This window comes from Melanaphis sacchari, unplaced genomic scaffold (genome assembly GCF_002803265.2).
Source record: "Melanaphis sacchari strain LSU unplaced genomic scaffold, SCAv2.0 Contig4_pilon_pilon, whole genome shotgun sequence".
NCBI classification, from domain to species: Eukaryota; Metazoa; Arthropoda; class Insecta; order Hemiptera; family Aphididae; genus Melanaphis; species Melanaphis sacchari.
This window is the reverse complement of record NW_020271335.1, coordinates 10,245,322-10,261,439: the sequence shown is the minus strand read 5'-3', so window position 1 is coordinate 10,261,439 and position 16,118 is coordinate 10,245,322. Positions and strand designations below refer to the sequence as shown.

Genomic DNA, 16,118 nt, shown 5'->3' with positions numbered 1-16,118 from the left:
ACGTTAAGTAGGGTTATTTTCACACACAATATTTTTTGCTATTATTGTTAGGTATATATCTTCTTGTCTTCAAATCTATGGCTTTTTAGATCATCATGCATTCATGCACCCATACACTAAATTCTTCAATTTACCTTATTAGTTATTTATGCTTTCTGTCTGGTCCTACATTTATAATTTTATATATTTTTAAATCATATAGGTATCTTTCTGTTTCAAACGGAGTTTCCTAATTGGCCTTTTCCTACTGGATTCTTCCATAATCATGTGTTAAAGTTAGTTTTTGCTTCACAATATGTCATGTGTGTCCAACCCACTAATCTTCTGTAACCGATAATTAACCGCGATATATTTTATAAATAACGAAAGGTTATAGAAAAAATCTTAGATGTTTTGAGTTCTGTCTTTATTACGGAAATTTTTTAAATATTATCTAATTACCTGCAGGTAGCATGCTATAAAATAATCAATTAAAAAACAAATAACCGACAGAATTTAATAATTATTACTTATTAATTTACACAAAACACATTTAGTGAATTATTTATTTATGGTGTTCAACGTTTAAAAAATCTGATATGTATTTCAGTTAATTTTATAAAAACAATTTAATACATTACTATACTTTGTGGTATTATATGATGTTTATTTATATTTAAATTTGTATTTATAACCACTTCATTTCTAATTAGAAATATTAATCATTTTAATATTTTCAAAGTTCTTGGACGTGTTGTGATGAAAATATGTTTATTGAATATATTCTTATTTTTATATGAATACTGAATGTACCTTCCATTAAAAAAAAAAAATACGAAAATAAGTTTATAAATAGATCAAATATCAAGTTGTTCTTTTTTGATAAATAATTATTATGTTTAAAATAACTAATCTAATACCCAATACCCGTTTTATAAAAAAAAGTATAATATAGTATAATTCTTTGTTTTTTTTTTTTTTTTATGATAAACATTACATAATTGTAGGTAAATTATACCTATTATAAAATATTTATGTAGTACTTTCTATCAATGACAATTTTTTTAAATCTATCATCAAAAAATAATCATCCATGGACCATGTTTATAGCACTATATTATACAATTGACCTAAATATTAATAAATTATTTATTCTGAAATATTAAAACAATATATTATTTCTTTGTAATGTTCTTTTTGTTGTGAATATTTTAGAAATAAACACGTCATTAATATTAACTGGAAATGTATAAAATACTGTTAAATATTATCCATCCGCAATGAAAATAGTCAATTAGTTTTATAATTCTATTCTTCGTAAAAATAAGTAACGTAGAATTTGATAAAAAAAATTCCTATACCGTAAATATTAATGATGACATTTTATAAATTTTATTAGATTATTTAAATACACATAAAAATATTGAAATTGTAAAATACATATAGATACAATTATAAAAATTTAAATTTAAAATCCTATCAATTCTTAGAATAAAAATTATTCACAGGAAATTAACTATAGACAATAGATATTAAATTAACTTATATTATTCTTAAAAAAATTAAAGTTTGAACGAGTCATGAAAAATTATAATGATAAAAATAGAAATGTAAAATATAGAAATAATGTAGTAAAAATATTTTCGAAATAATTAATAGTTTTTGAAATAACAAGTATTTTTTTATAAAAGACATTTTGAGGAGTTCGAGAGTTTTTGCTACGTTTAGATGCTTCAGTTATTTAGACAGTTTTTACCGATATTTTCAATTCATAGTATCATTGTATACTTATTTTATAGTTTATACCAGAGGTTGGAAATTAAATTCTATGAAGGTCCAGAATATCAACAAAAAAAAAAAAAATTCGAGGGCCAGTAAAAACTAAAAACTCAGATATTAGTTAATAATTGTTGCAGTGTTATCGCAGCTATTATTGTAAATAGCAATAAACGATAAACACTGCATCGTAATCTCTAAATACATCATAAAATAGATAAAATATATATTATGTGTGGAAAACCAGCATTATTAAAAAAAAAATATTTTTTGTGGTCCAATTATTTTTCTTTCACGGGCCAGATTTGGCCCGTGGACCGCCTATTGCCGACCACTGGGTTTATGAAATTTATTTTACGTACACTAATAATAAAAAATTGCTTTATGGTATTTTCTAAAATTTAAATTACATTTAAATTTAATGGTTTCTTTTAATTGAGTTGGATGTTTCTTATAATTTTTAAGATTAAAGAAAAATATACCTACTAAATTCTGAAATTAAAATTAAAAATTTACGACGAAGAACAAAGTCAAATAGATATTGGGTGCAGTGCCGGATCTAACATTTTTTTAACCCGGGGCAAAATATGAAATTGGCGCCCTTTTATATCAATAACCTTTTTTTATTTTTTTACTTATTACATAATTAGAAATTTGCGCCCCTTTATGACTAGTATCCGGGGCACGTGCCCCGGATTGCCCTCCCCCTAGATCCGGTGCTGATTGGGTGGTATTATTGTGAATATTTTTTTATAAGCTTTGTGAGTTGTTTTATACTATGAACTAAAAAGCACAAACTTAACGGTCCATTCATTATATATAGACAGATAAGTGATAACTAAAGAGAAACATCATATTATATATTTTGAATTACTTAAAGATGGTGATGTTAAATAGCTTATTACTTGTAGATACTAGATTAGGAATATCAGGATATAGTTTAGATTATTGTATAGGAGGACGTCAAAGAAAATAAACATATGCAGTATATTTACTTAAATGTTTTTTCGATATAAATAAATGGATTTCAACGGTGTAACAATAGTATATTACTAACTGAATATCAGTTTATAATATATATTTATATATTAATATATAATTGTAATATAGTATAGTAAATTTTAAAATATTTTACAATATTAACATCTTATAATTAATTTAAGATAATTTGAAACACACATAAAAGTAGTTAACACATACTCATGGGATTCATATACTGCAATATAAACATTAATTAAGTAATTAAAAATGAGTTTGATTGGCAATTTCTAGGTATATATTATTTGTGCTTTCTATTAGTTTTAATAGTCTTAATAAACAAAACAAATATAATATCATCTAATAATCATAACCAATAATGTTTTAATGTTTGAGTATAGGTATTGTTTAGGTATACTATAAATACATTTCATAGATATATGTCATGTAACTATAACTTAAATAATATAAAGTTCATAACACATTGTAAAACTAATATAATATTATAGTATTAAATAAAAAACAAGTAACAATTTTTGGTTACAAGTACAATTATTACTGATTATTAGTGATTATACATAAAAACAATAATTTAGAAAATTTTGAATTATAGACAACAAGGATATAGGAATATTATAAAAGCACGAAGATATTAATTAGACAGAATATAATATGGTAATTGGTAATAATATATATGAAGGATTTTATAGTTTATGAATTGTTTTAAGTAATTATAGCGGGTACATAATACGGTATACATATTATACAGGTAAGTACAATATGACGTAAATAAGCTAAAAGTTTAATAACATTATCTTAAAATTAACTATCAATACAAATTTAATATTATACGACTTATGAAACTAATTATTGTCTCGATTATTTTAGTTTCAAATAAGTAATTTAACTCTATCTAATGATATTGAAGTTAAATAAATTTTATCAACACTTAAGTTTAGAGTAGGCAATAATAATTTTTTCTAAATTTATTATTTTATTGCAATTAATTATAATAGCTAACATTCAAACTTTTTAATAAAAATAAAAAAAAAAACCGTAAAATATATTAAGGTAGTATCTAAATAATTATTCAATTAAAAAAGAATGAATATTTTTTTTAAATAACAAAAAAATAATAAAATAATAACAATAACATTTTTTAACAGTTTTATCTTCTATATATCTAGGTATTTTATTTATAATTGGAAATATAATAACAATAATTATTATTATTTTCAACTAAAAAAACACATGTTAATAATTATGAAAATTAATTTTGATTTATTATAATTTTAAATAAAGCGATTTTGAAAATTATACAGAAAAACATGGATCTTAAATTGGAAAACAAAGTCTTCCATAATATTATCACATTGAATGTAATAGAATAAGAACAGTATAATACTCATTTATAACTAATCTAAATTGTGCGATTAATAATAACATAACTTTTGTATAAGTTTAACTTATGATTCAAATCGATAAAATAAAACTCTAACTATAAAAACAGCGTGTTATTGTAAGAAAACATCGTAGCATTTAAGTTTTCTGACATTTCCAATTAAAAATAATTATTCCAGATAATATCAGCATTAATCCCAGAAAACGCATTTACGCAATTCAAGTATAATAGCTTAATGCATTATACTTTATATCATATGTTTTCTTTATAATATATTACTTATACAAAAAAATCACAGGATGCTGAACTGTCAGGCACGACAGGAGAATAACATTATTTTGAACGAAAAATACAAAACAAACTTATTTAAAACCAAAATAAATAAATTATACGTAACCTACAGTTTAAATATTTTGTATAAAATAACATTAATAGTCGGTCAAACAGCTAGGTGGATTCATAGTACCGTTCATTTCATATAAACTAGCTATTGCGATGAAAATTAAATACCACAACATAAGGACAGCTCCAAATTTTCTATCCAACTTCCATCCATTCATGTGCGTTGCCACCAACAAAAATACTACAGTTGATAGAAGTGTTAATGTGCAATAAGTTAAACCTATAAAAATAATAACAAAAATATGTCATGTATATGAAGGTATTAAAACAAGTATACATATTACAGGCACAATTTTTTTTTTTTACATTAAAGAATCAATTATAAATTAGAGCAAGTTGAAACTATAATAATAGTTTATTTTTATTAGTTTTTATTAGGTATTTTTTTTATAAAATTAAATTCATATAAACAAATTATATAAAACGAAATAACAAACGTTTAAACGTATTGCTAAATGTTTTAGTTGTATAACTTTATTTGAAACTTAATTTAATATAAATAATGTTAATTTAAATTTACTTACCTTTACTGTATACTTTTACAGTGCTTCCTGGATTAAATATAGCAGTTTGCAAAAACCATGGAAGTCCTAGACATACTAATATGTCAAACACGTTACTTCCGATAGCGTTAGATACAGCCATGTCACCGTACCCTAAAAATAAATTTGGTAATGTGATTATAAATTATGATTTATGAAACATATTATAAAGAATAGGACAAAATTTTTATTTTCATTATTATATATTTATATATACTATAGGTAAGTGACTGTAGAAATCCATATTTTTCATATGTTTAGACCAATTATTTGAATAAAAATAAATATACTTTCAGTTGTAGGATTTTAATTTTGTAAATTAGTTTTAATATGTAAGTATCTTATATACCTAGACTTAATTCTGTAATAGTATAAAATATAAGTATATTTTGAAAAAAATTAAATTTTCTATGCATATTGCATATATACATAATATATAATTAGCAATATACAAGTAAGAAAAAACATAAAATTAATAATGTGCATTTCTGTTTAAACCTATAAGAAACAAATTGACGAATTAAAAATTGTATTCAGAATTAATATAGAACATAGCATATTTGTCTTTCTATTTTGGAACTGTTTACAGTAGGTACCTAATTAATATAGTTTTAGTTATAAATATTTTGATGTTTGTATAGTATGACGTGTGTTTATCAAATGTTGGTTACCTATATGATATACAAAATTCGTATCCTGAGCGATTAAACTATTTTTACACGGTAATACTAAAATCATATACTGCAATGCATTGTATTATAATAATATTTCATTAAAAAGTATTAGTTTTTTTAAAAAAAAGAAAATATTTTTTATTATATCTTTTTAACATTTTAATCTCACCTTCTTTAACTACTGAAAGACTTGATAGAGCGTCTGGTACACTAACTCCAGCTGCAACAAACGTTAGACCCATAACCGTGTCTGGTATCCCAAGTGTATTACCTGCGAGTTAAATTTAATTTAGTATTAAAATGTAACTATCTAGTTATTCAATAAAAATTATATATTTATAAACTTTTCAATAAAATAAATTAAAGTTCACATTATTTTTCTTAATATACGTCAATCATTATAGGCACCAAAGTATTTGTAACAGAACTTACCAATCACTGTAATCATCCAAACCATTATATAAGAATACACTGAAATCCATAGCATTGATATGACGAATGTTAAACCATACCAGTTTTTGAAATTTTCTTTCCGACAGTCTGGCATTGTATAATAACAACTAAAATAAATTGGATACATAACGGCCCATTGAATAACATGTAAAATATTTCCATTTTCCGGCTTAAGCAAAGGATTTACCTACATTAAATAAAACAAAAAAACAATAAAAAAGTGTTAAACGATTTTATTATTTATAAGGTAAGTATATTAATATTCAATTTATCCAACCGTTATAATTCATGTATTTATGTGTATAGGTCATAGGTGTATCACTTTAAATTTACCTATATTACGAGTAAGTTATATAATATTTTAAGTGATTTTGTCTACGTATTAAGAGATCAACAAATTTTGTAAATTAAATTTAACATAATTTAAATGAATAATACATATAACCTAATACTTAATCTGTATTATAATTAGTATATTATCTATAATAGTATATATTATTTACAAATGACTATCAGCATAAACCAACTGCGAACATACATTGTAATAAATAAATAGGTATAAAAACTATTGCACAAACCTCATCAGCTTCATGATACACTTTAGGTATATAATAGTCTGGATTTTGTTGGGTTTGTTGATTTTTTTGCTGTTGGTTTTGTTCCTGTTGGTCTATCCCTGTTGAACCAGTAGTGTCATAACCCGTTGGACTTTTAGTACCGGTCAATTGAATTTGTTCTTGGCCTTCTTTAACATCTGAAGTCTGTTGATCGGCAAATAATTCGTTTATCTGTTAAATAAAATATTAATTGTATAATTGCAATTCAATATCAAGTACATTATAGTCAATAAGTATTTAATAACTTGTCCGTGATTTCTTGGTGGAAATGGTAAGTTCCAAGTATTGGCCCATGCCTCCAAATACAAATTGTAGTACAGCGCTACACAATATATGACATACGCCAGAAGCAACATAGAACTTTCAATCCTATAGTGTTTAATAAATTTTAATTTTAAGTATTATGAATAGATTATTTTAATTGAATATAAGCACAAGTTTAAAATTATTAATACCATGAAATAGTTTCGTTGTAAATAGCTAACAGCATGATGAGTATGCTTATGGTGTAGAAAAACGAATCTCTGCAAAGTGGCCACCAGTTGAGGTAAGTCACAGTTGTGGATGCTAAACCACAAATAGCTATGACAAACATAATATTGAATACGGCAGATCCGATGACTCCACTTACACCTATATCATCTTTGGCTAGAAATACACCAATGACAACAGTGGCCAATTCAGGTGCAGAACTACCAGCTGCCATGAATGTTGCACCCGCAACATCAGGACTTACTTTTAGTTCTAAAAAAAATAATTGAAAATTATAATTTTTATTAATTTAAAATGTATACATTAAATTAACTTATAAGTATATAGTATCTTTTATCACACTTTTTTATTAGTTTAAAAACTATAACACATCATAATACACACAAAATATTTGATTTTTTAAAATGATTCTTTATTCAGTCTTAATAAATGTAAGTTCATACATATGCAGCAAGAAATTAGTGGAAACTAGTCGTGTTGTATAAATGCATTATATATTTTACTGCGAAACTTCTAAATACTTGACACCTCAGTCATTGATATTTTGACTGCTATTAAGAGGTATCAGATACAGAAGATTTTACTGTTTAGGCTGAGTACACTGATATAATTATATTTACCTTCACAAATTCTATCCAACGACTTTACAAAATAGTGATCACATACGATTGCTAATCCTAAGAAGCTATAGATACATATAATTATGTGGATTAATATTCCTCCTCGTCGTCGCACTGAGGGTCTCATAAAGGGTCTGGGGAATTGTTTTATTGCTGGTGGAGTGCATTTCTCAGACGATTCGTTGCTCATAATTGATGATGTGTTTGCTGTACTTAAATTCTGAAAAATAACATTTTAATTTTATTTGAAAAATATATGGAAAAAAATAAAATTCTAATTTTACGATTTATTTTTGTAAACATTAAAAAGGGTCTTCTAAGTTTTTTTGATAAAAATACTGGTGAACATTGTCAAATTTTAGAATATTGTGTGTATTGTAAATTTTCTCAAGAGAAAATAATGATGAAAGAAAATTATTTTTGAATTAATAATCAGTTAAAAGAATCACCTTCAATATTCAAGCTAGCCATATTCTATTAATTATTATAAATAATTATATTTTTAACGTATTCATAATTTAATTTTCAATCAATTCAAGAAATTTTTTAAATTTATATGCATGTAGATTAAAAGTAAGGTTTTTGATTTTATTTTTTTAACATAATATCAATAAATAATAAATAACAAATAAATCTATAGCAGAAAAAAAATAAGAAAAGACGTAAATAAAAAAAACACAAAAATTCAAGTATAGGTAGTGTTTAAATTATTATATGCTCATATTTTAATTCTATACAAATATGAAATATACAAATATTAAAATCGAAATATATGATTTTACTAAAATCAAAAAATTATATGAATAAAAGTTGATTTTCAAACTTTAATTTCCTAAAATTGATATAATTGAATTACCCTAAAGTGTTAATATCAAAATTATATTTTTTTATATATACGTAGGTATGTTATTCGTCTTTTATAAAATCAAGGTGGTATTAAACGTGATATGTATTGTTTATCTGTTTCGATATTACAAAAAAAAATTATTAGGTATTTTAAGTAGGTTGAAGATTTTGATTATATAATATTGTTATTAAATAACAATATTATATAAATATAAATTAAGTATACATTTTATACTTAACGCAATATAGTGTATTACTCATATTATTGTGTTATAAAATAGATTTTTTATTAATTATTGTTAGTTTTTTCAATACTTTAATATTATTGTATTTAATGTATTTTTTCTTTAAAGGATATTATACATTTAAGTTGTAAATAATTTTTAGTGGTATTCAAGCATGTTAACACAAATATTAGTATTTTACTGTAATTAAAAAAGTAATTAGAGCGACAAACAGCTACTAATTACAATTAATGGTATTATTAGTATTTAAGTATTTCTTGTTTATTTATCTATAGAACCATTTTTATATGATTTATAGTGTTTAGTTTTAATACTTGTTATCTATATTAAATTATTGCTGTATAATAAAAAATAGAATGATATAATTAAAAAAAAATATATTTATAGTTATGTCCAGCTATGTGAATTAGATACTTACTACATAGTGTCATAGCTATTATAACTTAAAATTTTGTTTTATTTTACTATGAATTATTTATTTGCATTTAATTTATCTTTGAATTATTTAACTACATAAATTAAATGTCAAAAAGATTAAATATGATTCGTTCTTAACTTTTAAGTAACAACTGTATAATATTATTGTAATTATAATTATGTACCGAAATGCTCTCCATAGTTTGATTTTCATTTTGAAGTGAAGATTGTGTTGAAAGAATTGTTTGACCGTTTTCGGACGTAGAAATATTATCCGTGGTCACCGGGGCTGCGGATAAAAGTTGGTTGACATTGTACGACAATGGAATAACTGTCGTGCTTGTCCCATTGCTCTGAGTGCAATCTATGATGGCCGTAAGTCCGGCGTAAAGCAATAGGAAGCCACCCCATATCAATATTGAACATGATCTACTTGGCCTCTTCTGTCCAACCATATGACAGATACGCAATTCTTTCTAGAACAAAGTTTATATAAAACGTTACGAAAAAAGAGATTTTCAAATAATATAATATTATGACTATGATACCTATTTATATAAACATAAGTTACAATAGAAAAATTAAAACATATGTTTGGATAGTTGTTTACTTATTGTGTGCGCCTTTCTATTGATTATCATAAGTAGATAAATTGTGAATATAAATAAAAAACCGTGAACAATTTTGCAACTTATGCCACACCCATTCTTAACAAAATCAATTTGGTTATTATTCAAAAAATAATAATTTTAGTGAAGTGGTACCATTAATGGCTTTGAATATATGTGCCAAAATTTGAGTACGTCAATATTTTTCTATAAGACCAATTTTTAATTTTAATTCATCATAATAAATACATATAGGTAAATTATATATGTTATGTATTTTATTCAGTGTCCGCATGTTTTTGGAGTTGAATAAGGGTTAGATTTTTAATTATTTTGATGAATTAAAATTAAAATTTTTATCTTTTGGTATACATATAAATATTAAATATACATTAAGTACTGCATTTAACCAATACAATTTATTTTTAATTTATGATCATGACATTCATAATATTGTATTAATACTCGTGTACCTTAATTTTTATAAATAATAATAGTACCAATTATGCAATCTTATATTGAAAATTAATATTATTTATGTAGAAGATTAAATTTAATTATAATATGTCATAGGTATTATAGTATACATTTCTAATTTATACCACCTACTTATAATTTTAGGATACTTATTTAAAGTTAATCGTTAAAGTTTATTTTGTTGTTGTTAAATTTCTCTGTTCTTAATAGTTCTTAATATAAGAGTTACCTATAATAATATTTTATTCTTTTAAGTGATGAAAAAAATCTTTCGTTATACTTAGTAATTAGTTCTCTAGAAGAATGTTAATAATTTGAAGTACCTATATCTTAAATGATTTTTTTTAAATGTGTCTGGAAGTTGTTTGAGTATACCTACCTATTAATAATTTAATTCAAACGCGGGCTTAAAATAATTTTTTGGTTAAGTAACATGATTTTTCAGAAGAAAATTCGAATTAAATTTTTAATAAAAAATATTACTAATTAAGAAAATTGTTAAGTATAAACATTCTGCATTGAAATAGGTTAAAATTTTTATAATAAATAATCAAATATCTAGAAAAATGTTTTCGGTCAGTCTTTGTAGAGGCAACTATAACACTGACATTAAATTATTATAATGTTTATACGCATATCATTTAATTATATTAACAAAATATGTTTCTGGATTGTTGGAAATAGCGTTTTTCATGCACATTCCAATACCTACATGTATATTGTGTATGTTACCTTCAATGTAGGAAATTCTATGATGTAGACAATAACAAGCGATGTAAATAATATCGTCAGACTCCAGTTATTATTTTTTAAATTGACTGGTAAGTTTAGTTTATGTCATTTGTCAGTATTCTTTAACTTTTTTAAATGGTTAACGATGTATTGTTCATGAAACTTTTTACTTTATTTTTGCTAGAATAAAACTTTTTTGGAGGAAGTTGAGGGTTAGGATATATGTGTAAATAAAAAAAAATGGTTTTTGCGTAAAGAGTAATAACATGTAAATATATCCTTATTATAGGCTAAACATTTTGACAGGGAAATATTTGAAATTTAAAATATGTTGTATTAATGCAGTGGTGGAAGAGGTGCTAGGAAACACATATATTCTCCTTACTTAATTTTTAGTTTTGAGCTTAAATCAAAAGCAATCAAATATTTAATGCTTAATAGTATTGATTATTTTTACTGATTTTTGATATTGATAGTAATAGTTAATTTTAGTATTGTTAAATTTTTTCCCTAATTTTCAAATTAAGAAATATACGTAATTTTGAATTATGTGGTTAATATTTTAGAAATATTCAAATTTTTATTTTTTGAATTTAAAAACTTAACAATATCATTATGTTACACATATAGTGTTATAGTATATTAATTATTGTTAACATATAGCATAGAGAATGAATCGGTTTCCGATTACATATTACTGAATAGTAAATACTGATATAGGACGATAATGAAAAAATTCTGTATTATGTTGTCGTTCTACATTATATTTATCACTATAAAGTATTATCTTAATAAATTTTAAATGTTATTTTATAATTTTTGGTATTATTTATCGCACTATATTGCAAATGAGTTGAATAAATTAACATGCCACTGTGTGTTAAAATACATTAAAAATAACACTCAGTGACGTAGTAATAATATTATATTTGAAAAAAGAAGATGATAAAGATTTAATTTATTATATATTGTATTATATGAATCATGAATTATGTTTAAGTATTAATACACTTTAATATAATTTACATGTTGAGTTTAAATAAAAAACTTAATTAAACTTAAAGGTGTATTTGTTACATTTAGTAAAACGTTTGATCACCTTCACTACTTTATTTTATATTCCTTCGAAAAACAATCTTAAATAAGCCATTGATTCTATTTTAAAATTAAAAATATTTATTTAATTATTACAGCTAATAATTACATTTTTTAAATGTTTAAACATTAGGTACAATTTAAATATTTTTATCCATAATTGTATTTGTATAAAATATAAACTCAATTTTGATATGCATGTTGATAGCATGATAAAAGTAATTTTATGGCTTGATTGTTTATATATGATTGAAAATATTTTACAAATAAAATCTCAGATTCTCGTGAGTAGTTTACCCGTAAACAGAATTATGCCATCAATGGCATGTTTGGAATTTTACAAGTAAGAAGAATGTCCGTTTCAGAGAAGATATAAAAGAAAATATGATAGGGTGAGGAAAATAATCCTAATAGTATTTTGCATACCCAGGACGTTTATTAATGCAAAAGGAATGTAATGGGTTTGTAAAATTCCAAATCGTTTATGGACAAATTAAATATTATTCTTGTCCGGATCGTGATTGTGATAAATTTAATTTATATGTACCATATCCATCCTAATAGTAAGTTTTAGTTTATTTAATTCAACGAATTGTACTTAAATTTCTTGTTTGTGACAATTAAAGCATGTTTTAAATAAGATGATAATAATATGATGTAGTAATACATATTGGATTTAAATTGTATAATTTATTTTGTTCGAAAAACAATATAAAATAAAGAAAGGGTGACAAAATATAATTATAACTAAACATTCTCGTTGATTCAGACCATTAAGTGAGCCACATCAGGTTACTCTATATTTTATAAGTAAAATTGGCGACTTTATTACAACGGCTGAGTTTATACGCCCCCCGAAACTTTTTATTGATTCCAACTGTTTCTACTCCACCGTCTCTCCACTCATATTCCCCACAGTCAGTGACTATATACAATTTATACATCTTATATTACATACACTGCTGACCCATCTTTAGCGCTTAACAATGTCAACAATATAATCATTGTAGTATACATCGACAACTAAATATATATATATGATAATAATTTAATATACAGTAAATGTTTGTAATATTTTTGAAAAAAAAGTTTTTGCGTATTATAAAAAAATAAAAAAAAATACTCTGACGTGCATGATGCATTTTAGTGTCGGTCGATTACCCCTATAATATTATATTATAAAATACATTATTCATGTGCGTATATTATGACGTGTTTTTACTATATTTTTTTAACGTAACGTCCCGCATTGTTTTCCTCGAGCGATTACGTTATGTTATTTGATAACATAGTATGTTTATCTTTTTTTGGTTGATGCAATTATAGTACGTTTGTACACATTATCGAATTTCACCGGAAAAAAACTGTCCATCATGGGGGTAAAAACGAATCGACGTATTCAAACGATTTCAAACACCCACCCGCTCACAACACAGGCGTAAACCGACCGATATAGTTAACTACGTAGGTAGATCGATGACAGATGGGATACCTATGAGCATACGACTACAGTTCGGGTGACGTTTTTGCACGTCGGAAACCCTAACGGGCATTATAATATTAAAGCGAGCGTGTATAATCTCTTTTGTGTTGTTAATGAGACAGCAAGTGCCATACCGCAGCTGTGTGCGCGCCACTCGTCGTGAGATGGGTAAAGTACGGCGGTTTTGTCTCCCACTCGACTTTCTACCGCGGCAGCAGTCAATCCACGTAAATAACAATAATAATAATTGTGTGTGTGTGTGTGTGTGTGTGTGTGCGTCTGTGTGTGAGTAGGAGAGGAAAAGGCACCTGTCAGCAAAATTCGCAGCCAGCTCGAAAACCCAATTACACGTCGTTATAAAGACGTCGACAGCGCTGCACCTGACGTTTATCGGGGATAAAGCTGCAAGTTCGACGACGTCTACCGCGCGCGCTTGTCTCGAACATTTCGTTTGATCGAGAAGAGGAGGCAATACTTAAATACCTAACAATAATAGTAATATTATATGGACGGATGCGTGAAAATATCGTTTTATTTTTTTTCCCATTTCTCCAATATTTTATAATCGTAAAAAGTTATCGATCATCATAAAAGCCGAGTATCGTAATCATAGCTTTTCCGTTCCCTTCCTTTTTACCTTTTGACTATTGTCCGAGCAGTTCACGTGCAGTTTGCGGGTTGCTGCTACTGGTTCTGCTCAAGTGACCGCTGTGCGTTTCTCGAACGTACCGTTTGGCGTAAGCAGCGTTTGATGTGTGGAAATCGAAAGTCGAAAAACGATTTTCACGGGGTTTGTTTTTGTTTGTACCACGATACGCTAATAGACAATAATAATATTAAAATGAAAAATAGACGATATATGGTAGTAGTAAGGTGCACTAAAACAGCGCTTAACGTGCACTTTCGACGCGGAGGGGTGAGTGACTATTATACATACACTGCGGGCAATATAGCTCGGCGTTACGCGCGAGTGTGCGTGCGCTCGTTTTGTCCGCGACTGTCTGTGTGCGTACATATCGCTTGCATATATATGGCGGCTAAAGCGCAAGCTCGGCAGCGAATCCGCAAAAGTCGAGTGGCGTTTCTATATGTAACAACACGGGCAAACGTATCGATATTTCGATGGCGCCGCCGCTAATGCCGCCGCCGCCACCGCTGCTACGCGCGTTCCGCGAGGCCCGTCATATTATTACTATTATTATTATTATTATTATTTTGTAAAGGCCTGCAGTGATTTTTTTAATTTTCGTGCAGTGGCTCCTAGTCGTCCAAAGACTACGTTCATTCATCCTACGAACGAAACATGGTATACCAGCTCCGGTACATATAGTGCATCCCGCGATCATAATAAACTAATGTAGTGTGCACATGTACCTAGATTTATACCATGATACGTATTATAGATAATCCTAGAAAGTATTCTTTATAATCTAATGTCCGACTTTCCTGTATCATAGGTAAAAGGAACCCTTGTAATACAAAAGCCTATTCATCTACAGGGTAGTCTTCAGTAGGTCACTTGGCTTGTACTACGCCTTTGTGGCCCTGTGAATGTGTGTAATAGACATTTTAACATTATGTATCTATAGAAGCACGTGCGTGCGCGCATGCGCGCGAGTTCGGTGTGGGGGAGTATATGTTTATTTATGAAAACACATAGTATATGTCGAATAATATAATATGATGGACATGTTTCAAGTATATCTGGAGCTTTCTGGAAGTATACTATTATAATTTATGATAATATAGCATCCTCAAAGAAAATTATGCTAAAAGTAACTGCTATAATATAAATGATAACTGTACGAATTTTAATTATGCAATTATTATTGGTTATCGTTACTTTATTGAAAATTAAAATTACACATTGTGATCATAAAATGTTAAAAATTAAATGTTTTATTTTTATAATTATTTAATTTAAGCATATAATATTTTAGTGTTGGCAAACATCTAACTGTATATTATGAACTCTAATTTTAAAAATTCGTAATAGAGTCAGTATTGTAATTCGTGAGTCGTGACTGTGTATGAAAAACGTTAAATAAAAACAATACTTACGTTAATTATCACTTTTAAAGCTTTTAAGACGTATAAATTATATATATTTAAACCAACCTAAACAACTTTCAAAACAATATAACGGTTCATAATTAGGAAACAGAATTTAACACATTGAAAACCTCAAATAATGCTTTAAAAATTATCAAATAATGATGTTATAATATGTCCTAAAAATACTAAAAATAATCATGAAACATTTTGAAATTATATTACTTA

General features: G+C 25.9%; 1 protein-coding gene across 3 annotated transcripts; it reads right to left on the bottom strand.

Annotated features, from left to right (window-relative positions):
* Positions 1 to 4,057: 4,057 nt before the first annotated feature.
* LOC112598753 (probable sodium/potassium/calcium exchanger CG1090) lies at positions 4,058 to 14,824 on the bottom strand. 3 transcript variants are annotated; one of them, XM_025345345.1, is made up of 10 exons: positions 14,476 to 14,824; positions 9,629 to 9,919; positions 7,936 to 8,155; positions 7,279 to 7,567; positions 7,069 to 7,192; positions 6,785 to 6,994; positions 6,186 to 6,393; positions 5,923 to 6,024; positions 5,062 to 5,193; positions 4,564 to 4,757 (listed from the first exon to the last, which is right to left on the bottom strand). In XM_025345345.1, exons 2-10 carry the CDS (start codon positions 9,896 to 9,898, stop codon positions 4,564 to 4,566), a joined length of 1,749 nt encoding a protein of 582 aa, XP_025201130.1. In that variant the 5' UTR covers positions 9,899 to 9,919; positions 14,476 to 14,824. The 3 variants fall into 3 exon arrangements, with proteins under 3 accessions (XP_025201132.1, XP_025201130.1, XP_025201131.1); XM_025345346.1 differs by having other exon boundaries at positions 9,629 to 9,915; XM_025345347.1 differs by lacking the exon at positions 14,476 to 14,824 and having other exon boundaries at positions 4,058 to 4,757; positions 9,629 to 9,898.
* Positions 14,825 to 16,118: the final 1,294 nt, after the last annotated feature.